Source organism: Myotis daubentonii, chromosome 11, assembly GCF_963259705.1.
Source record: "Myotis daubentonii chromosome 11, mMyoDau2.1, whole genome shotgun sequence".
NCBI classification, from domain to species: Eukaryota; Metazoa; Chordata; class Mammalia; order Chiroptera; family Vespertilionidae; genus Myotis; species Myotis daubentonii.
Genome location: NC_081850.1, coordinates 71,765,855 through 71,787,783, shown reverse-complemented (window position 1 = coordinate 71,787,783; position 21,929 = coordinate 71,765,855). Strand labels below are relative to the sequence as shown.

General features: G+C 46.5%; 1 protein-coding gene across 1 annotated transcript in view; it reads right to left on the bottom strand.

Moving 5' to 3' along the window:
- Positions 1-20,770, bottom strand: part of TNFSF8 (TNF superfamily member 8) — a 29,633-nt gene extending 8,863 nt beyond the window's left edge. Inside the window, exons 1-2 of the mRNA XM_059657858.1 lie at positions 20,291-20,770; positions 8,630-8,672 (exon numbers count right to left, since the gene is read on the bottom strand). Of these exons, the coding sequence (XP_059513841.1) occupies positions 8,630-8,672; positions 20,291-20,485 (238 nt within the window). The 5' untranslated portion in view covers positions 20,486-20,770. The remainder of the gene's footprint in view (positions 1-8,629; positions 8,673-20,290) is intronic.
- Between the last annotated feature and the right edge of the window lie 1,159 nt (positions 20,771-21,929).

Sequence of the window (21,929 nt, the reverse complement as noted above, 5' to 3'; positions counted from 1 at the left end):
GGCACGAGGTGAATGGGATGCTTGGCTTGCTTTTCCCCTCAGGGTTGAGATAACACCTGGGTTCATTCTCCCATTAGTCCTGCAGGTTCTGTTAGATTACATGAGAGGATAAGACTGAGGCCAACATATCCCAGCAAGGACAGGCTCTGCTCATAGGCCAGAGGTCCCCCCCAGCATGCCATCTCAGGTGAGCTTCTGTAGGCAGATGACTACAGAAGTACAAGCCTGGGCTTGCCTCTCACACATGCAGCTGCTTTTGTTCTTTCCCCTTTGCTCTTTGCATGTTTGGTGGGTTGACCTCAGTTGTAATTCTGAGAAACCCAAGGATGGAAAAACACACATCTTATTTTGAAACATTTGCATTTCCTGAAGTCAAATGGCATGGCGTATTTTATTTTTTCTTGAACCTTTTAGATGGTTTCAAGAGAAAAACATGGGCAGCCCCCCATGACATGGCTAAGGAAAAGGGACCCAGGATGCTGGAGGAGTTTTAAATGGAATGGGTGGGGTGGCTGAACCTGGAGAGGAGCCCAGAGGGGCCTTTGCCACCTGACAAGGAGGCTGTCAGCAGGAAGACGGTGCAGCCTGCTCTGCGGAGCCCACACACTGAGGCTCCAAGTGCACTCAGCTAATGGCCAACGCTGCTCTTATCCTCAGTTCTCAGGCGAGGCGATGGGAGGACCTCATCTGAGGACACACAAACCACACTGGAAGTCGCAGTACTGGCACCTCAAATATCTGATCAGTTGGTGCCAGTCAAAGAGGCATTGGGTGGCTTTTCAGGGTTGTAGGGCTCTTGCCAAGAGCTGGGTGAACTTTATATGTGGCTCATGTCTCCTCATCACCCTGGGACACCATGATCTGACTTTCATTTTTGGTTATGAAGACGAGGAGTGACTTATGAATAGCTAGTGTTACATATAGTTGGAATCCTGTCATGTCCCTGGAATCTGGGATGCTGGGAGCATAGGGAGCAACATACTCCCTGTTTCATTCATTTCCCAGATGAATGTCATGTCTGGGGGTGGGGGTTAGTTTGAAGAGCTGAAGACTTACATGGGGAAAATGAGAACCTTCTGTAAGTCATGGTTGAGTTGGGGGCCTGGGAGTTTCCCCTCTCTGGGCCCTCGTGTCCCTAGCTAGATGAAGAGCAGTGTGGATTTGATTACCTAGAAAGGCCCATCTAGCCTGTTCTAGTAGGCTGTGTAGACTCACTGTATACTGCCAGGCCTATTATGGGGGGAAAGTTAGTCACAGCCCCAGCTGTCTGCCTTTGTGGGCATGTTGCTTTATCCCAGCTAAGAGACTGTCTTCACATATTCAGATTTCCAGACACATATCGTGGTAGAACAGAACATTTTAGCTCTGGGATAATCAAGGTTACAAAGAGTCTGGTTCCTTAGGATTTGCATGGTTCATAGAAATGGAAATTCCCTGAGAGGTCACCAGGGCCAGGCATGGTAGCCACATAATGTTTGTGCTCCTCAACGTTATCCCCACAGCATGCTTGTCCTAGGTCATTCTGTGAGTTAGTGACAGGGGCAGGACCAGAGTCCAGGGCTCCTTACTCCTTATGTGCGGCATTCCATCCTTCAAACAACTCAAGTACTCTGAATTCTTCTGAGGAACAAGGCCTTCCAGTTGGAAAGATTTGTAAGCTCTTTTCCCAAGCTTTGGACTCCTCTGGAAGGATCATGAAACTTTCTTAGGCTTTTATTTGAAAGCCCTAAGAATAATATGTGGCAATGAAACCCTCCTAGCTAGTTGCACAGAAGAGAGGTGTTGCTTAAGGTAGTTGAAAGGATCATGTTCTAGACATCAGAATAGTGATAATCTGAAGACTGGACCCCACCTTGAAATCTTATAAGGTTAGGCCTGAAAGGGCCATTAGATGCCAAGTTAACCATGATCCTAGTCCTATGAGTGGGGATACTGAACCCAAAGGGGCTGAAAGTGTGGCCAAGACCCCGCAGTAGGTCAGAGCAGAGCTGGGCTCAGAACACCCCTAGTCTAAGGCTCTGTTCCTATTGTTTGGTCTTCCTATGGAGCAGAGAAGAAGTGGGTTTGCAGCCACCATAAACCCTGGATGGAAAACAGGACAGCTAGGAAAACAAATCTCTGGGCTCCCCTTGTGGGAGAATACCCAGAAAGTGACTCCAGGCCCTTGTGCCAAACCTTGCCAAGTCATCGGTCAGGGGCAGTCAGGCTAGCAGTAAGATGCAACAATGCCCAGGGTGGCAAAACAAGCCACAGTAAGCACTGCAGCCAGATGGTATGTATCTGAGTGCCAGGCACCATACAGGTTGATATCAGGATGAGACAGACACAGTGCATCTCAAAACAAGCCCCTGGGTCCTGGTCAAGGCTTTTAGCTGACACTTCCTCTTACTGACCCTCAGTGACTGCATCTATAACAGTGGGGATAGCGGTCAACCCAAATGTATGGATGTAATGATGATGCAAGAGATTATGGATGTCCAGTGGGCAATGCAGAATGTGACATAGAGGAGACAGCCAGCAAGTGGTAGTCCCTTCCTCCCAGACTCCTCTTTTCCTAATAATACCACTTAGCAGAGCAATCTGGCTGATGAAATGCTCATTAAAACACAGCTCATGGCATTACCTGATGCATCAGAGTGTCTCAATTACATATATAAGTGTTTGAGGTCATCTGACACTTCTGGAAAAGTGTGCAGAATCCTCCTTCCATCTGTTGAAAATATTTAATCCTCCCAGGAAGGAGAGGGGTTATTCTGATGACTCTGCATCTACCTTGTCCTGGCTTCTATTCCATCCGCCGGGGAGCAGAGCCAGGAGAGTCCCAACAGTGACATCTAGGGGAGAGTCTCTCCAGTATCGGTAGGAGTTGGAATCAAAGTTCATCCTCAACTGGCTTTAACTTAACCGCTTTCTTGATGCCCCCAGGCCAACTAGTGATGGAGAAACTCTATGACAGGTGACCTTGGACTTACAAACAGCAGTTTTAGGGACTACCCACGCTGGCATGCTCACTGTTAAACATGTAAAAAGTGATCAGTAGTACAAACTTGAGATCAAGGTGCGACTCAGTTGAATCCCTTGACGGTTCCTTAGGATGTTGGGGTTTTTCAATCCTGACCTGTTGCAGTATGTAAGATAAACCTATCTGACCCTATGGGTATTTTCTTGAAATTCGCTCCTGCTAAATGCAGGTTGAATAGATATTATTGGGGGCATTTAAGAAGCACCTTTAAAGTCTATAAGCTAAAAGGCAAAGTAAATCTGGAGTTTTGCGGTGCGATTGGCTAACCTTTTAAATTCCGTTTGGAAAAAACTTCCTAGCTTATTCTAAATGCAGAAGTGTGACAGCACACTTAGCATGTTAGGCTTGGGATCAGACTGGCTCGGGTTCAAATTATTCCTCTGCCACTTACTAGTCACTCAGCCTCTGAATTTTCGTATAAGTGAGGACAATCATAAAATCCCTTGAAGGGTTTCTGGGAGGATTGAATGAGATAATGCATAGCAAGGAATCTCTATCTGTCACCCAAAGTATATTCAATAATGGTTGGCTCCCATTCCATGGTTCGGGGCTTGCACTGCTGGGCTTTGTAGAAATATAAACCAACACATGTGGTGTCCGGAGGTCTAGGGTGAAATAAGTGATGAAGCAAGTTTGAGGAATAGGCCTGTTTCCCCTCCCTTCTTCCCTTCCTTCCTCTCTCAGTCCCTCCTCCTTTCCCCACCTCTATTTATTTTATTTTTCCTTATAGTTAAAAGATGAGGATTTCCTCTGTATTTAGAGACTTATGATTTGTATGTGCTAAATTCACGTATAATTTTTAATATTTCTCAGGGATCAGAATATTTCTCCCCCCTTTTCCTCCCCTTTCCTCCTATCTCCCTTCCCTCCCTCCCCTCTCCCCTCCTAGCACCCCCTCTCTCCTCTTGGGGGCAATAGGTGGGATTAGGTATAGATCCCTTAGCACTCTAGATGGCCTCTCCAGCACCCTATCCCACTTTATTCTGAGTGGCCCATTTTCTGTTTTCTTTCTTGTGGAGAGATTCCCGATTCCTGTTAGCTCTGCCTTAAGAACAAGACAGCGAGTGTAAGAGAGGGTTTGCAGTGAGTGTGTTTAATGTAAAAGGAGAAGCAAATAGGCTCTCAGAGGCCTGTGACTGTCTGAAAAGAAATTTCCCCCTAAGCAGAGGTACCCCCTCTTGCTATGAAAAAAGAAGAAGAAAAGCAACAACATCTGGTGGGTTGGCCTATCTAGATCCAGCTCAGTCCAGACAGTAGAATTGGGGTCTCTGCTTGCTAGTTGCAGTCTTTCTAGGAAAGGGGGCTGCTGCTCCTCCACCTGCCTCTTCTGTTGCAGCGCAGGGTCCTGGTGGGGCTGTGACCCTGTGGAGTGCAGTCATGTGACATTGGGGATAGCTGGGGATTGGTGAGGAGCCAGCCTGAGTGGTTTAACTTTATTGCCTTTCTATGGGCAGCTTTATTGTTTCTTTGGGCATGGGCTCACTAGGTGCAATTAGAGAGCCAACCTTGCTTGATCTCTCTGATGCTCACATTTTCTGTTTAGCAAGGCCATGGCATGGGGACAAGGGTGGTCTGCCAAGCAAGCCATGCAAAATGTATAAATTAGAACAGTCAAATGGCCAACAAATCTTAAGATATTTGCTTGATTCCTGGAAGTTATGTTCCAAGATATTTGCTTGATTTCTGGAAGTTATGCTCCAAGCAAAGTCTATGCCAGGGTCAGGCTATCTGGCTGGCCCCCATCACTTTTGATATTTTAGAAAGCAGGAAATTCCAGTTCTTGCAAGAGAAAGTGAGTTGCTTCAAGAACTGGATTGTAGGTACGTATTCCAACGTAATGGAGAGCATGATTCATCAGCAACAAAATAGACAGACGCTGGAGCAGGGGCTTAGAGTTGAGGAGGAGATGGGAGGAGTCCAGCCACAGAGAACTGGGGCAGGCCGGTGTGTGTGCGTGGGAGCGGTGGGGGGGGGACTGGAAGGAAGCAGCCGTGTGTTACTAAGTGTCTGGTGGTACAGCCCTGGTTAAGCAAAAAGGCTCCAAGGCAGGCTAGCCTGGATTTTGAGGTTTTGTCGCACTCCTTGCTAACTGTGCAATTTTAGGTGAGTCAGTAAACCTCTCTGTGCACCAGTTTCCATACCTACACATAAAGATACTTTTTATCCCTGGGGCTTGTTGTGAGGAAAGCGTGAGTGAATCACAAAGCCCTCAGCCCAGTGCTTGGCACATCGATGGTAATTATTTTTACTCTGCTGGATCCTCATTCATATGAAGTGAAGGGGATAAAAGAAAACTGATTTAAAACTTGTCTACAGAATTCCTCGAGTGCCAGGAAGAACTGTCATTTGGTTGCTGGCATGTTGGGAAGGCCTGGGAGTGAGACCAAGGGAACAAAAATTTTTCTACAAAATAGAGTCAGTGGAATTGGACTTTCTGCAGAGTTTATGAGGGGAAGCATGTATGTGTGTGTGAGAGGTGGAAATGGGGAGAAGGAGGACATAGAAACAGGCAGGAAGGAGATGGAGTCAGTGTGCATGGTGGAGGGCTGAACCCAAGAGGAATGCTGTCCCTGCAGCAATGCCTTGTGGCTGGGACCACAGCGGCCTCCTGGGACAGGGGCACAGTACACCATGTGCATGGTCCTCTGCGTGAACTGCACCGCCCGCCCGCTTTCTCCGCACCCTGAAGCCTGCTGTAAATGTTGCTATACACAAGGCAGGGTGCTGTGCGAACTCGGGAAAGAAGGCAGAGGTGTCCGCAGCCTGTGGTTTGGACAAATAAGCCATATAACATGAGCACATGCAAGGTTCAAAATGTGGAAACGGAAGATCAGACCAAGAGGTGAGGAGAAGCAGCACAAGCCTCGCCCTCCCGGCAGCCCCCCTGGGTTCCTCGCCATATATGGGCTGGAGTTAAGCCATCTTATTGACAATGAAAGAATAGAGTGGACCATGTGTCCAAAGGACACGGGTGACAGAGATGGTTGTACGTGCTGTCCCATGTCACCCTCTCAGTGGCTCTGTGTGAGATTTATTAACTCTGTTTTCTGGATGAGAAGAGGAGTGTGTGATGGGAGGTTCTCCCCAGGCTCTTGCTGGCCCACAGTCCTGGCTGAACCCCAGAGCAGTCCACTGAGTCCTAAGCACAACAGAGCAAGTGTGAGGTGTCTGCAGGTGACCAGTGTTTTGGGCGGGAATAGGAAGCTTTTGTCTTGGGACTGAGAACTCCTTTTCCTACACAAAGGGCTTGGTTTTCCATGGTATCCCTGCAGCTAGTTGTCAGGCTGTGCTGTTACTTTAGTGCACAGTCACGGCCCTGCTTCCCAGGCTCTGGGTTGCTGCCCATTTCCTGCTCCTGGGGGACAGTTTCCATCAGCCGGTGGCACAGGGCTCCCGCAAAGTGTCTGGCTTCTGCCCTGGTCCGCTCCAGTGACAAACCACATGCTGCCTCTGGAGCACCCCCCAGGAGCTGCTTCCGCTCTGCCTGGAATATCTTGCAATGGCTTTTCAAAGGAGACAAGGTGCTGTGTGTGCCTGTGTAAGGCTGGCTTGCTGGGGGCAGGAGCCCTGGCTGCAGATTGCCTCAAGGGCTTTGTTAGAGTTTTTCTTATATATTCACCTGTTAAACAACAGGATGATCATAAAGTGTCAGAGCTGGAAGGACTTTCCAGTTCATTGAGTATATTCAGTTACAGACGAGGCCCGGGGAGGAAGAAAGATGTGCCCAGAGAAACAGCTGCTAGAGTGAAGGTTGGTTCTGGAGACCAGGTCTTGCTCTCCGGGACTATACTTTCTACCTCTCCTTCCCAGCAGGCCTGCAGTCTGCCCCGTGAAGGGGAGAGTAGGCTTGCATTAAAAGCAGGAGCAAGCTAGGGACCACACACAGTGGGTGATGGGCGCTTATGGCTGAAGCATGTCATGCAGGGAAATGAAGAGGAACCCGGACGACCAGCAGCTCCTTGGACGACCTTAGACAAGTCGCCTTGATTGCATGGGCCTCAGCTCCTCACCTGCAAAATGGGATCACTAAATCCCCATGTTGCTCGCTCCCAGGAGGGAGGCAAGATCTACCAAGAGAGGTACTGGAAGGCCCTTTCCAAAAGTTCCATAGCCCTAGTGGGGATTTTTATTAGATTTTTATGCTAATGTTGCAGAAACATTAAATTGTAAACTGAGACTGGATTAGTTTCTCTTCTGATAATTCACAGTGATGGCCAAGATAAGAAGAGATCTGACTGTGATCTAGTCCATGGCGCCCACATTTTGGATTTCATGGATCGATGAAATTACCCCAAGTGAAAATTCAGTGACCCATACAGAGCAGGCAGCTTTTGGTTTTGCCTATTGTGACCATTAAAACAAAAAAATAAGTTGGACAAAAAGCAAACCAACTTAACTTCCATCCATATCAGCTTCGTCTTTTAAAAGAAAGACCATTTTAACATTTTAGAAAAGTATATTCTCTCAGAGCAAAGGAGTGCCCCTTACTTACAAATAATTGGCTCTGAGAAAATGGGTGACCTTGTCTTCCTTTTTCTGATTCCACTCTGGACTGGTGGAAACTATCATAGGGGCAGAACCACTAGGTAAAGCCCCTGTGCTTGGCAGCCTATGATGGGAGCTCTCTCCAGGTGCCGTGCTGTGATGTTGTTGGTGTGAGAGGCTGTGTCCAGACACTGTGTCCTCCTTTGGTCCTAAGGATGCTCTGGTGTCTCTACCTGGGTGCCTATGATAACCCATCCTTTCCCTTTTCCTTTTTTTCTCTCTCTGAGCTGTCTGGTTATCCAGCTGTGCTTGTTACCTAGATTCTAAAGATTACAGAACTGAGATGGGTTAATGTTCTTGGGTGATAAGACCACTGGATTAGAGATGAGGACATCTGGATTCTAGGTTTGGCTCCATATGTCCTTGGACACAACACTTCTCCTCCTTTGTGCTATGGAAAGATTATTCAGATGATCTCAATGTTTTCACCTTTGTTGTGAACCTAACTCTGCTTACCAGTCCTCTGGAGTAGAGACAAATGCATTTTAGTGACTTCAATGATAGGAAGTGTGGAGGGGTGGGGTGGAGAAGAAGGTCTGTTTTCCCAAGTCCTTAACTGCATTATGCATTTTGGCTGCTACCAGTTATTTAATGATTACTATGTATTTGTCGCCATACCAAGCAATGTATGGATGAGATGTGATTGGCTTCTTGCATACCTTAGTAAGGTAGTATTATTATTCCCATTTCATAGATAAGGAACTGAGGCTCCTACGTGGAATGTAGAGCCAAGACTCAAACTCACATTTGCCTGACTCCAGATTTTAGGCTCTTAACACATCACTGCTTTGTGTTCCTGTCCATGTCTGTGCGACAGCCTATGCCAGAGGTAGAATTTCCATCAGTGGGGGAGGTGAGGGGTGGTGGGAGACTTGTGGGGATGAGCTTGTGGATCACAGCCTGCTCTGGTGAATCAATTTGCAGCAGCTCCGACCTAAGCAGCCCACCTCTGCCTCCACCCTCTTTTCTGTTGGGCGCTGCCATGATGTCTCTCGCTGTTGAACAACTATGATGTCATGTGGATGATTCACTACACATTTACTCCTAACCCCGAGGTCTTACCTCCTTTAAGGGGGAATATTCCTGGGGGAGTTGGAATGGAGTCCTAGAAGAGAAGAAAGAAAGAAAGAAAAAAAAGAAAATGGTGTGAGGAAGATATTCAATTGAAACAACTCACCTTTTTATTTTCCATTTTGGTTGTCCTCAAAGTACTGTGCAATTTAGAATTCACCTTCCATCTGACTCTTAAATTTTAAAAGATAAATTCACTGACTTAGTTATGATGAACTTGCTCATGCATTTGCTTGACAACATGCCTATCAGAAAAGCAATTCAGTTACTATCCACATTTCACAGGCAAGGAGCCAGGGTTGAGAGAGAAAATGAAAAGTTTATGGCAGCTCAGGGACCAGTATCTACAACTCAACCCCCAGTCTAGTGCTTTTTTTTTCACCTCCACATGTGTTATTACCCCCCCCCCCCCATTCAGTCAACATAAGAACAATCAAATATAAATACATGTGGGTTTTTTCCATCTTTGTTTCATCAAACAGTAAAAATAGGTTGTAAACATACCTGGGAAGGTACATTTATATCCCTCCTGTGGTTGGAAATTCTGAATTAATTGAATGTTTATGTGCCAAACATCATGAGGATAATGAAATAATTAAATTGAGTCCCTGTCCTCTGGATTTATTACCAGCTTAAAATTGGATAGGTTATCCAAATATTTTTAAACATATAAATAAATGCAGATATCTTATATATTTATATATTCACTGTATATTTCATATTCTTTATCTACACTAATAAAAGGGAAACATGGTAATTGGCGTACGACTGCTACCCTTCCCATTGGCTAATCCCCCTGTCACTCACAGAGTAGGGCCGAGATATGCAAATTAACTGGCAGCCAAGATGGCGGCCTGCAGCCAGGCAGCTGATGCAAATAGGGAGGCTTGCTTGCTTCAGTGACGGAGGACTCCAACGTTCCCCGCCTGACTTGCTGGCCTCTCAGCTGCAACTCTAAGCAACTATGTTGCGAATATAGAAGCTAAAAAAACCCCAGAAACCTGCTTTACTCAGCGGGGCTTCAGCCAGCCGGACGGCAACATTGTATCAAATACAGACGGTAAACAAAGGCCAGAAACCTGTTTTCAGCAGCCGAGGCCTCAGAGCTAAAGCTGGCCCAGAATAAAAAGGAAAAAAAAGAAAAAAAGGAGCAGTTGGGAGCTTCAGTCCCAGCCTGAAAACAGCCCTCAGCCCCTCAGCCAGACTGGCCAGGCACCCCAGTGGGGACCCCCACCCTGATCCAGGACACCCTTCAGGGCAAACCAGCCAGCCCCACCCATGTACTAGGCCTCTACCCTATATAGTAAAAGGGTAATATGCCTCCCAGCGCCGGGATCAGCGGAGCCGAGAGGCCTCCCAACACCGGGATCAACGTGACAGGGGGCAGCACCCAAACCCCTGATCGCCCTGCAGCTCTGTGTGTGACGGGGCAGGGCCCCAACCCCCCCGCCCCCCATGGGCCCTGCTCTGTGTGTGACAGGGTAGAGCCATAACCTCCCCATTGGCCCTGCCCTGAGTGTGAGAGTGGTGGCGCCCCAACCACCTGATCGGCCCTGCTCTGTGGGTGTTAGAGGGCGGCGCCCCCCCCCCCCCCCACGGGCCCTGCTCTGTGTGTGATGGGGTAGAGTCATAACCTCCCCATCTGCCCTGCCCTGAGTGTGACAGTGGCAGTGCCCCAACCCCCTGATCGGCCCTGCTCTGTGGGTGATAGAGGGCAGCGCCCCAACCCCCTGATCCGCCCTGCCCTGAGTGTGACAGGGGGCGGTGCCCCAACTCCCCTATCGGCCCTACTCTGTGAGTGACAGGGGGGAGCTCCACAACCCCCTGATTGACCCTGCTCTGTGCATGACAGGGTATGGAGCCCCAACCCCCCTGATGGGCCCTGCTCTGTGCATGACTGGGGGTGGCGCTGCAACCTCCCCATCGACCCTACCTTGAGTGTGACAGGTGGCGGTGCCCCAACCCCCCAATCGGCCCTACCCTGAGCGTGACTGAGGGTGGCATCGCAACCTCCCGATCTGCCCTGCTCTGTGTATGACGGGGGAAGGCGCCCCAACTCCCCAATCGGCCCTGCTCTGAGCCTGACCAAGGGCTGCACCTAGGGATTGGGCCTGCCCTCTGCCACCCGGGAGCAGGCCTAAGCCAGCAGGTCGTTATCTCCTGAGGGGTCCCAGACCGTGAGAGGGCACAGGCCGGCCTGAGGGACCCCACCTCCCCCCCAAGTGCACAAATTTTTGTGCACCGGGCCTCTAGTTCTATAATAAACATGAATATATACATCAATCTTGACACAGATAAGTAAGAGTTTGATAGAAAGAGATTGTCTTCTGGAGGGGCCTCCTGGGCTGGGGGGTTGCAGTGGATGAAAGGGAGGTCTTTTTGAGGTGCACTGAGCAAGTAGGCAGTAGAGCAGTTGGGCATAGTTTTTCACCCCAACTAACTCTACAGAGACTAACTTCCGCACACCTAGTCTCCCTCCCCCTACTTCCCACCTCAGCCATGGGGACACCCTTCAGGTGTCCTGCCAAGGAGGAATGAAATGTCTTACTCATGTTTTGACCTGTCCAGGTTGGGAATCTCCTATGGTTCATTGGATTACAATATTAATAAAGACCTAGAGACCTTATAATGCATAGATGAAAACACCTTCCCAATCCAGCAGAGCAAGAAGTTAGCAGTTGCCCATATCTTCTTTTCTTAGCGTTTAGTACAAACACCTGGGACCATCTGGAGTTCCCTTTTATTCTATCACTAGAGGCCTGCTGCATGAAATTCATGCACTTGGGCTGGGGGGAGGGTGTCCTTCAGCCCAGCCTGTGCCCTCTTGCAGTCCAGGACCCCTTGGGGGATGTCCACCTGCTGGCTTAGGCCCACTAAGCTGGCAGTCGGACATCCCTCTCGTAGTTCTGGACCCCTTGCTCCTTACTGCCAACCTTCTCGCTGCTCCTAACTGCTCGGCTTGCTGCTCCTTAGTGCTGCTGCAGAAGTGGGAGAGGCTCCCGCCACTGCTGCTGCACTCATCAGCTGTGAGCCCGGCTTCTGGCTGAGCGGTGCTCCCCCTGTGGGAGTGCACTGATCACCAGGGGCCAGCTCCTGCATTGAGCATCTGCCCCCTGGTGATCAGTGCATGTCATAGCGACTGGTCATTCTACCGTTTGGTCAATTTGCATATTAGGCTTTTATTATATTGGATTTCCCCAGAGGCTCTGTCCTTTGCCTTCCAGGTAAGTGGATCTCTTCTCCAGCCCAAGTGGGTTGTAATGAGTTTAGAAGTCTCCTGAAGGCAAAGCCCTAGCATAGCACTAATCTGGAGATGGTGGAAGTCAGTCTAAACTTTTGGGCGTCAGCTTTTCAGGGGAAAGAAAGTGAACTTGATTTGGAAGGTCCTTCTCTCTTTGCACTAATAGTCTATGATTTTATTGTTTTAGTTGAAAGCTCTTAACTTAAATAACAATGCTGTTCATTGTGGTTTCTTAGTTATGCTTGCAATTCATAGGAAATCCTGACATCATAAAATTCCCCCCTGTGTTGCCTCTGTGAGACAATAAACAGCATTTCAAAATGTAATCAGCACCTCATTTACTGTTGAGCATGACCATTGCTTAGTGTGATGTTCAAATGTACAAAGAAAATCATCTATGTTTGGGTGCGGTACTAAGATCAGCGACCTGGTTGGCTGCCCAGGAAAGTATGCAGGTACCATGAGAGAATGCCACCGCAGGAAAAACAAAAACAAAAACGTGGAGCCATCCCAGGGCCATGGGCAGGTGGGAACTACCAGAGAATCATACATCCGGCACATATTAAATGAGCACCTGGTGTAGGCCAGGCACCAAGTTAGTGCTGGAAAAACATCCTGTGGGTTTTATGGCTTAGCTATTAAAGTAGTTATTTAAAATACACAAATAAATATGTAATAAGAATTTCAGGTGGCAGCAAGAGCCAAAAAGGAAAAGAGTCTGAATATTTCAAGATTGTGTACTAGTTCCCTCTTAACCAAGGGGGATACACCCTAAGACTCTCCATGGATGCCTGAAACCATGGAAAATACTGAAACCTGTAGATGCTGTGGTTTTTCTGTATATACATAGCTTTTCACTTAAATGATATCCAAATTGCCTGCATCACTACCGCTACCGATGGCTTTGGAGCCATTGTGACGTAAATGAGGGTGATGTGAGCACAAACACAGCAATATGATAGGGCAACAGTGGGCCTGACCACTCAGATGGCCATGCAAGACTAGTGGGTGGGGAGTACACACAACATGGGGACACTGGACAAAGGGATGATTCACATCCTCTGGACTGGACGGAGGCGGGTGGAGTGGGATGTGTTGAGATTTTATCACACCACTCAGAAGTGTTTATTTCTGGAATTTTCCATTTAATATTTTCAGATCAAAGTTGACCACGGACAACTGAAACCACAGTTAAGGGTGGGGTGGGGAGGGGACTGCTGTACCTCCTAGGCATTTGTTAAAATGCAAATTCTGACTTGGCAGGTTTGGGCAGAGCCTGGGAGTCCATTTCTGACAAGCTCCCAGGTGATGCTGCTGCCGCTGCTGGCCCACAGAACACACTTTAGATAGTACGATTGTAAGAGGCAATATCTAGGAGGAGGACCTCATTCATAGGAGGTAGGGGAGGCCTCTGTCTGTCACTTGAGGGCTTTCTGGTTTCCTAACTTCAGACAGGAGAGGTCAGAAACAAAGCATCTTTGGACAAGAAAGAGTCCTGTGGCTTAAACCTTGGGTGCCCAGGGCATCCAAGACAGGAGTGTGGCTATTCCTGTTTTGAAGAGCTCTTGGGACAAAGTCTCCTACTTCTCCTGGCTGCCCATGGTAGGCAAGATCAGAGAATCAGAGCCAGAGGGGAGCCTAGACATCTCTCAGTCCATCAAACTATCTTTTCAGAAGAGGAAACTGAGGCACTCGTGAGTCAGCTAGTGGCAGATCTGAACCAAAGTTCTCTGGTGCTCTTTCCACTTCCCCAGAACAGTGGCTATCCTCAGAGGCCAATAATAGGAAAGCTCATTCTTCCCCCCTCTCCCCTCCCATTTGGAGATAGAAACGCAAGGTACAAAGGGATGATGGCTTTTAAAATTTGCTGAGGACTGTATGTGCCCTGGGTACTATGCTAAGGGCTGTCCATTAGTTTCTCTTTGGCAGGTGCCTCTCATCCTAGAATTCTCTCCCATGTCTTGCCTGGGGATCTGGATCCTGGCTGTGGAAATGTGAACCATCTTGCTCAGTGATTTGGCTTTGAGGGGGAAAGTATGTAGGCTAGACACAGGCACAAACCAATGGACTCTCAGGTTGTCATTCTTAGCTTCACTGAGTAGCTCAGGAAACTTCATCTCCATGGTTACCAACCAGCTACACTTCCTTCAGTGTACCTCTTTTAGCTTAGACTCTGGGTGTCTGATGGGTGCCTCCAACATTTCTGTGCATGGAGAGAGGAACTGTCACTTTTAACCTGCTCATCCAGGTGAAATGACCCAATCCCAATCATCTTGCCTACCGAGGACTCTGTTACCTCATTTCCTTTAATCACTGTGATTACAGGGCTAATTATCCTTCCCTCCACTGAGTTGTTACAGGCATGATAAAATGTTATATATAAAGTGTTAGTGAATGCTTGAAAATTGTACCTATTTTGGCTACTGTCTTGATCCTAATGCTGTGCAGGGGAATCAGCTCCCAAATTTGCTTTTGACAGAAGATGCTCTCTTTGATTGAAAATGGCCAAAGGGGACTCCATATCCCCTTCTTTGCTGGCCTCACGCTGTCTTGTAAGGTGGGTCACAAGGTGGATCTTTGCCAGAAATGCCTCTTATTTTCAAGTTAACATGACAAAGCACTTAATCCTCTGAGGTGAAATGCCTTATTTTATTTGGCTTTTACTCCAAGCGTTAGTGACTAAACAAGACTTAGAGAAGTGACTTAATGATTACAGAAGGCCCCACAGATAGTAAATAGCAGGGAGAGGATTCAAACTCAGGTGTGTTGAGTTGGATGGCATACCACAGTGACTTTCTTAGGGTAGGGCAGGATTAAGCTGAGGCAGAAAATTCTCCTGGGACATTATGAGAAAGTGGATGGAGGTCATAGAAAATTCCCAGGAGAAAGAAGATTTGTATTAGCAGTCTTTGTCTTGATATGGTTAGTGAAAGTGGAAATTGGAATAGAGTGGCTCCAAGCAACGATTCTCCCAGTGGGGGTCTTGTTCAAATGCTGGTTCTGGTTCAGTAGGTCTGAGATGAGTCTTTAAGCTATGCATTCCTAATGGGCTCCCAGTGATGCCAGTCTGCTAAGCCATGGACCATACTTTGACGAACCAGGGCTTAAAGTCATCACTCAACAGGCAGTTAGAACAACTGAGGTCTTCCTTTTCCAAGGAATGGGGAATGGCTATAGGAGGCTGAGTGTGGGTTGAGGAAAACTTCTTCCTGGACTGCTGATGGGGATGGAATCCTATCCTCTCCCCTTCCTCCATCAATGCTTCTTGCCACTTGGGTCTACTTCCTGCTGCTCCCCTGTGCAGTCTAACTGACCACAGTTCTGGCTCTCCATTACTCTCCTCACACCTGGGCTTGCCTTCCTCTGGAATGCACCTCTGCTCACTCTTTCCCTCACCTGGAATGCTCTGTCCCAACTCCACCTGCCCCATCTTTCCAATGGAAAGCTCTTCTCCATTGGAGAATGCCGGCTAATAAATGTGGAAGTAGTGATAGAATTAGGCAATCATTAACCTTCTACCCCCAGAGCATCACCCCATAGATTACTCATTAGTAAGAAAGAAAGAAAGAAAGAAAAAAAGAAAGAAAGAAAGAATTTTACAGAAGAGACTAACTTAATCAAGTGACTAACCATCATTGCCACTCATGGGACAACCTGACATATGTCTCTAGCCGTACTACAATAAGAAGTATATAAAACATTACCTGTGCACTATAACTGCCAAAATGTTTCCTCTCATATAATGACAAGTAAACACTAAGTCAAATCCAAAAGGTGAGTTATTCTACAACGAAACTAGCTTGGACCCTCCGAAAAAGTCAGTGTCATGGAAACAAAGAACAAAGGGCAGAGAAGGTGGTTGGATCATTGCTTCTCAGGCTTGAATGTGCATAGATCCCTGGGGACCTTGTTAAAACGAAAATTTCAATCCAGTAGGTCTAGAATGGGGCCTGGGATTCTGCATTTCTAATCAGCTTCCAGGACCACCCTTGAAATAGCAACGTTCTAGATTAATAGGAATAACCAAATGCAGTGTGCAACCTGAGAGTGGATTCTGGATCTCCAAACCAAACAGGGCACAGTGCCTGTAGAAGATGTCTTTGGACAAGTGGGGAAATTAAAGTATGGGCTGCATATCATTATTAAGTGATATTACTGAATTAACATTAACTCTCTTGGCTATGAGAATGTCTTTGCAGTAAGTAGGAGACAGGCTGAAATCCATGTAGGCAAAAGGTCACACTGCAACTTTGTATATAGGTTATATGAGTATTTACTATTCTAGTTTACTGAAGGTTGAACATTTTCAAAATAAAACTCTGGGCATAAGACATGATCCTTCTAACCTTGAAGGAGACTCAGCTTGCATTCCAGCTCTTCTGTAAACCCCTCCCTCACTGCAAAGATGTTCCTAAGCAGAAACTGCCTTCCTTTCGTGTGGTCTATGGCATTGTGTGCCATTCTGCCCCAAACTAGAGAATTCCCAGAAAACGGAAGTCCTGCCCTGTCCACTCGGTCCTCCCATCACAGCCCATTGGATCAAGCATAGGGCTTGACCCTGAGAAGAGAGTAACTTGGGTAGAGGGAAGCATCACAGGGTATTTCAACACACCTCTTTATTTTATTTAAACTAAGAAGTAAACTAGAAAAACCAGACCACCGCCCCACTCACTACCCTTAAACAGGCACTGCTCCACTCTTGGCAAGGATACACTGTTTTAAAAAGGAATTTTCTTTGCTTATAAAGAGGCAGCTGCTTTCTTTTCTTTCTACAAAGGGCCTCCTTTCAAACCTAGTGATCCTGAGCCTCTTGCTTTGCTCTAACCTTGTTGAATGTAATTGGATCTCTCAAGGGGCTGGATAAGCCCAGCCTCAGGTTTGCAACAGAGATGGTCCTTTCTAGAGTCAACCTGGCATGCAGCCTACCTCCTTCTCTAACTAACCCTTTGTCTCTGGAGGAGACAAGAGAAATTTTACTGTTTTTGCTTTGCTGTGTAAACTGTGTGGAATTTCATCCTGACATACCTGTGTGTACTATGTTGTGCTCACTCTATAATAAATTACTTTTCTTTCTTTGTCTTGAGGGGAAGAGATGTCTCTTTGTTGGTAGTACTATTACTTCCTCAAGAGTATCCTGGTACAATCTCGTTGGAAGCTGATTGACAATATTTACTGAAATGAGAAATACACATTCTAGTCCCACAGCTAGGAATTTATCCCACAGATATACTTGTAGACATGCACAGCGAGCACAATTCTAGACACAGACGAATTATAATGCAGTTATTCAATATAATACGTGGATTTCCATGTATTGGCATGGATGACTCCCCAAGATATACTGCCAGTCAATAAAGTAAGATGCAAATTTATGAGTTTACTATAATTATATGTGTGTACTATATATTTGTAGATACACAGATTTCGGGAAGGACAAAGTATCTGTTGTTAATGGTGGTTATCTCAGGAAAGGGGGATTGGTGGTTGGGTGGGAAGGGTGTAAGAGACTGTTACTTTTTTTCTCCCTTTTTCCTTGTTTCCTTTTTATTTCTCTTAAGTAATTTAAATATAATATTTTATAGTAAGTGTACTGGTTTAAATGTAAATAAAACAAAGTACACACAGACACAGAGGCATTATTAGACCACTGTTCTATAAGCAACATGAAAGCAGGACTTCTGTTGGCTATTTCAAGGCTGTATATATCCCCATTTCTCAGAACAGTGTCTGCACACAGTAGATGCTCAATAAAAATTTGTGATTGAAACCCAAGTGCCTTCTTTGTCTCACTCAAGGAGTTTGACTTTGGAGTTACTTGATCTTCAGGACAAACCTCAAGGCAATCTTTGTTGATTTTCCTACATGACTTACATCTTCTCTTCTCCATCCCTTTGCTCATGTTGTTCTATTGACCAGGAGGGCCTTTTTATTTTGATCCCCCTTCTTCACCTGTTTGAAGTTATACACATCTCTCAAGCCAACCCAAATCTTCAATCTCCAGTGGAGTTTTTGTTAAACTTTCCTGTTCTGTCTCCTTAACTTGGGGTCTTATGGTAGCCCTAGGTGCCTCCTTTCCATCACTTAAAATAGATTATGACTTACTTTAATTTTGTCTGTACATGTGCCTTTTTATGTACAACTGTCACTTCTTATGCCAGTAAAACCTTTCTCATGGTTCTCTACCCCTGCCCCCATCCATCCTCACAGAGTGCTATGTGGCCATGAACCTATTTCGTTTTCAATAATTGGGATGTGAGTTTACGTTCCTTGGGTACCTCCCATTGATTTTTTTTAAAAAGCAGAAGTCCTTTTAGAGTCTCTTTATTTGTCTAAGTTACACCTACCCTAAAGTCCGCCTGAATTCCCTCTTCCTGAAGAAGCCTTCCCTGAATGCTTGAGCTCATGGAGATAACCCTTCTCATCTCTTATAACAGTTAATATCTAAACAAGTTATTAGAAACAATAATGTGTAAAACACTTAATACTTAGCACTGCTTTTGAGTAACTGATACTTCTCAGGCTAAGAAATCATAACATACCAAACCACACAGTCAGATTGTGAAATGAATCTTTTCACATCCAAACATGAGGGCTAAGTCAAAGAAATGGATGCACAAGATAATAAAGCTCCCCAGAGAAGACTGAGAACAAAGTTTCTTAGTGCTTCTATTGCTGTCTGTATTGGAAAAGGGAATGTTTTCTCATTAAACAAGCAAGCAGCTCACTCTACCACTTTCTCAAGATGACTTAGTTCAAGCTCTGTCCCCTTTCTGTTCCTCATTTTCCATGTTTACAAAAATGAGGCAGAAAGATCCATGCCAGTTCCTTTATGAAAAGAATCAATTCAACTAAAACTGGGATTTAATAAGAACCATTCTGGAGTTCTCTGGCTTTATATGTCACCATCACCATCCCACTGCAATCACCTCTCTTTCTTTCTTTCTCTCTCTCTCTCTCTCTCTCTCTCTCTCTCTCTCTCAAGTTCTAGATGCAAACTTTAAATACCTTAAAGGCCACTTCAATTTCTTTTCTTTGGCCATTGCTATAAAATGATACACCTGTGTTTACATCAAATTAGAATTACAGAAAATTATACAGCCTCTACCAAAAAAAGAGTGCCCTAGAATGTTTTCAGAGTATTAGTTTTAGTAGATGTAGATAAGGCCATTAAATGACGAGTTTCATAAACTCTACCAACGAAATCAAATAGAGCAATTCTGGGTGTTTTTTTTTTTTCACTTTTATGGAGATATGAGACTCAAAGCGTCATGTAAATTTCAAAGCTTGAGGACACTTAAGAAAAGATACCAAAGCCTTTTAAAGCCCAATTCTTTTTAGTAATCCACGAGTTACAGAGCCTTCAGCCTAAGGGAGTGGGAGGGAAACCAGGGCCAATTCTGCAGGGCTGTAATGTCACCACAAGTGGGAACTATGAAGGAACAAACAGAAATGTTCTCACTCTGGCAGGGTGGGGAGAGGGTACAGTTCTTAAGCTATTGAAATTAACAAAACCTTTACTCCAGAATTCAACAACATATACTTCCAGACACTGCTCTTTATCATACCTATGGGTGGATTCTCTGTAAACTCCAATTTCTTAAAATATGAGAAGGCTTCCTCCTTCATCGCTTCTGTTTTTGCACCAAAGCTCACACTTTACTTCAAACAAAGCCTCCTGAGAGGTGTGACTCTACCATGTGCACCCGTCATGGCTTGTAGCTTCAGCATTCTGAGCAGTCTCGGAGGGAACAGGCGTTAAAAACATTTCTATGATCCATCTCTGGGCTCTGTTTCTTTGTGACCCTCAGCTCTTCAAAGCACTGACTTGCGAGGGAGCTTTCAATTTTTCTTGTGGGTTTTAATGCTGAAATGCTCAAAGCTCTAAGCGGCCCTGGTCTTCCCTTTTGCCCCCTTCCCTTTCAGACCTTGGTCTTGGATACTTAGCTTCTTGTTAAAAAAAAAAGAGAAAAAAGCCCTTGGCAATGGACGAGGTCACAGGAATCTCAGGAATATTTGATCTGAGAATACAGACCCTGGGAATCTGGTCTGAAGACTTTGAAAACGTGAGAAGTTGTGCAAATAATGTTACCCGGTTTCCTTATTGCCTCCTTCCTTGCTCAGAGTCCCTGGCTCTACATGATTTAAACCTTCATTTCTCAGAGCTGAGAGCTCTCCTCCCTCTCTTGGCTCAGGGAGTCTGGAAAGTTTTGAGATAGCTCAACAAACTTTTCTTTCCAAAAGCCAAAATATTTCAGAGAGTTAAGTTCCCGTTTCTCTACTCCCTTTCTCCACATGATCTATGCATTTTTTATTTTCAAACCTCGCCGCTAATTTATTAGCTGATTCCCAAGGCTCTCTCTGGGGAAAACTGAACGTAAATCAGGAAAGGCGAGGAGGAGAAGTCCACTTACCGACTTCCGAACCACCAGCACCATGATGGTCGCCACAGCAAAGATGAGACACACAGCCAGCGTGGCCGTGGTGAAGTAGAAGTAACTGCGGCTCGTGGTCCCCCAGTGGCTGGCGACGGAGCCTGCTGGCTCGTGCATGGCTGTGTCTTGAGAAGGGGCCACTCGGTGGAGTGCTCGCTGCAGCCCAGGGCCCATTCTTATATAGTCTTCCCCACATCACACCTTATCGCTCCACATCTGCTCCGGTTCTGGGCCCATCTCGGTTCCAAGAAGGATTCTCCCCTGCATCCTTGATCATGTGACTTGGAAAAAAACCTTCACCAGCTGCCTCACAAAGAAACTCTTCTCTGGGGGCGTGAGGCACAAGGCAGCAGCACGAGTGGGGGAGAGGCTCATTTTTCATCGCCAGGGATTAGGTTTAGCGCAGACACTCTGCAGAGACTCAGGAGGTGGCTGATGTCAGAGGGCGAGTAGGAAAATGACGGTTTCCCTATTCTGGTGTGTGTGTGTGTGTGTGTGTGTGTGTGTGTGTGTGTGTGTGTGTGCGCGCGCGCGCGCGCGCATAGTCACTTCTGTTTCGTTTAGACTTAGCCGCAAAGTGCCTTCCTGCTTGAGAAGCTGCACACTCTCTTCAGGGAGGCCTGCGGGTCAGAAGACCTGTCAGAAATGCCTCTCTCGGGGGCCTTGTGAGCGGGGGGAGCGGGGTGGGGGGGAGCTGGATTCCTTGGGTTCAGCTGGACAGTATCCCTCCTGCTGAAAATTGGATTGCTACTGGATATCCAGGAAGGAAGAGTCCATTCATTGATGTAGAGATTGATCCAAAGGACAGACTTGTGGCAGTATGAAATGTGGGGCAGGTGCAAAGGGACTGTGCACAGGAAATCTGAAAACACTGATCTTTGGAATAAAACTTTCTGCCGAGTGTATTGGGATCTGTTGAAGTTGCAAACAAACTTGGGCTTTTCATAAAACGCACAAAAAGAGGAAGGGATGGGCCGTGAAGGAGAGGGTGGGGAAGTGATCTTGTGCCAAATGTGGGGGTATGTGCCTGTGCTGTATGCGAGTGTGGTGCATATGTATGTGTGGTGTACTGTGTGTGGTGTCTGTGTATGTGACTATTACACTTGAATTTTTATTGTCTGAAGCACAGTGCTAGGAACTTTATGCATGGCCTCACTCCACCCTCACCTCCACAGTCTGAGGCAGGTGATACTTCTTTTTTCCAGATGGGAAAATTGAGAGTCAGAGAGAATGAAAACTGTTTCAAGCAAAGTTGCTAATGTTGATCAATGAGCTAAGGGGTGCATAGCCATACCTGGCTAGCCCCCAAGCCCATGCTAAACCATTCAACCATCTCTGCACTTGAAGGCTGGAAGCCTGAGGTTGGGCCTCAGCCCTGCTTGTTACTGGTCTTGGGTCCTTGTACAGATCCTTATGGCCCTCCCTTTGACAGCCACTGTGAAGATGAAATGGGATGGTGGTGTAACAGCGCTTTGTGAGTGGGAATAGACTTGGCTGTGGTGTTGTACCATTCCGGTTAAGCATCTGAAGTGGTCCCCTGGGCCCGGTCTGGAATTCAGATGGGTTCAGTGAGTAGATTCTCTGGGGGACAGAACTGCTTACTAATGCTCTCCATGTC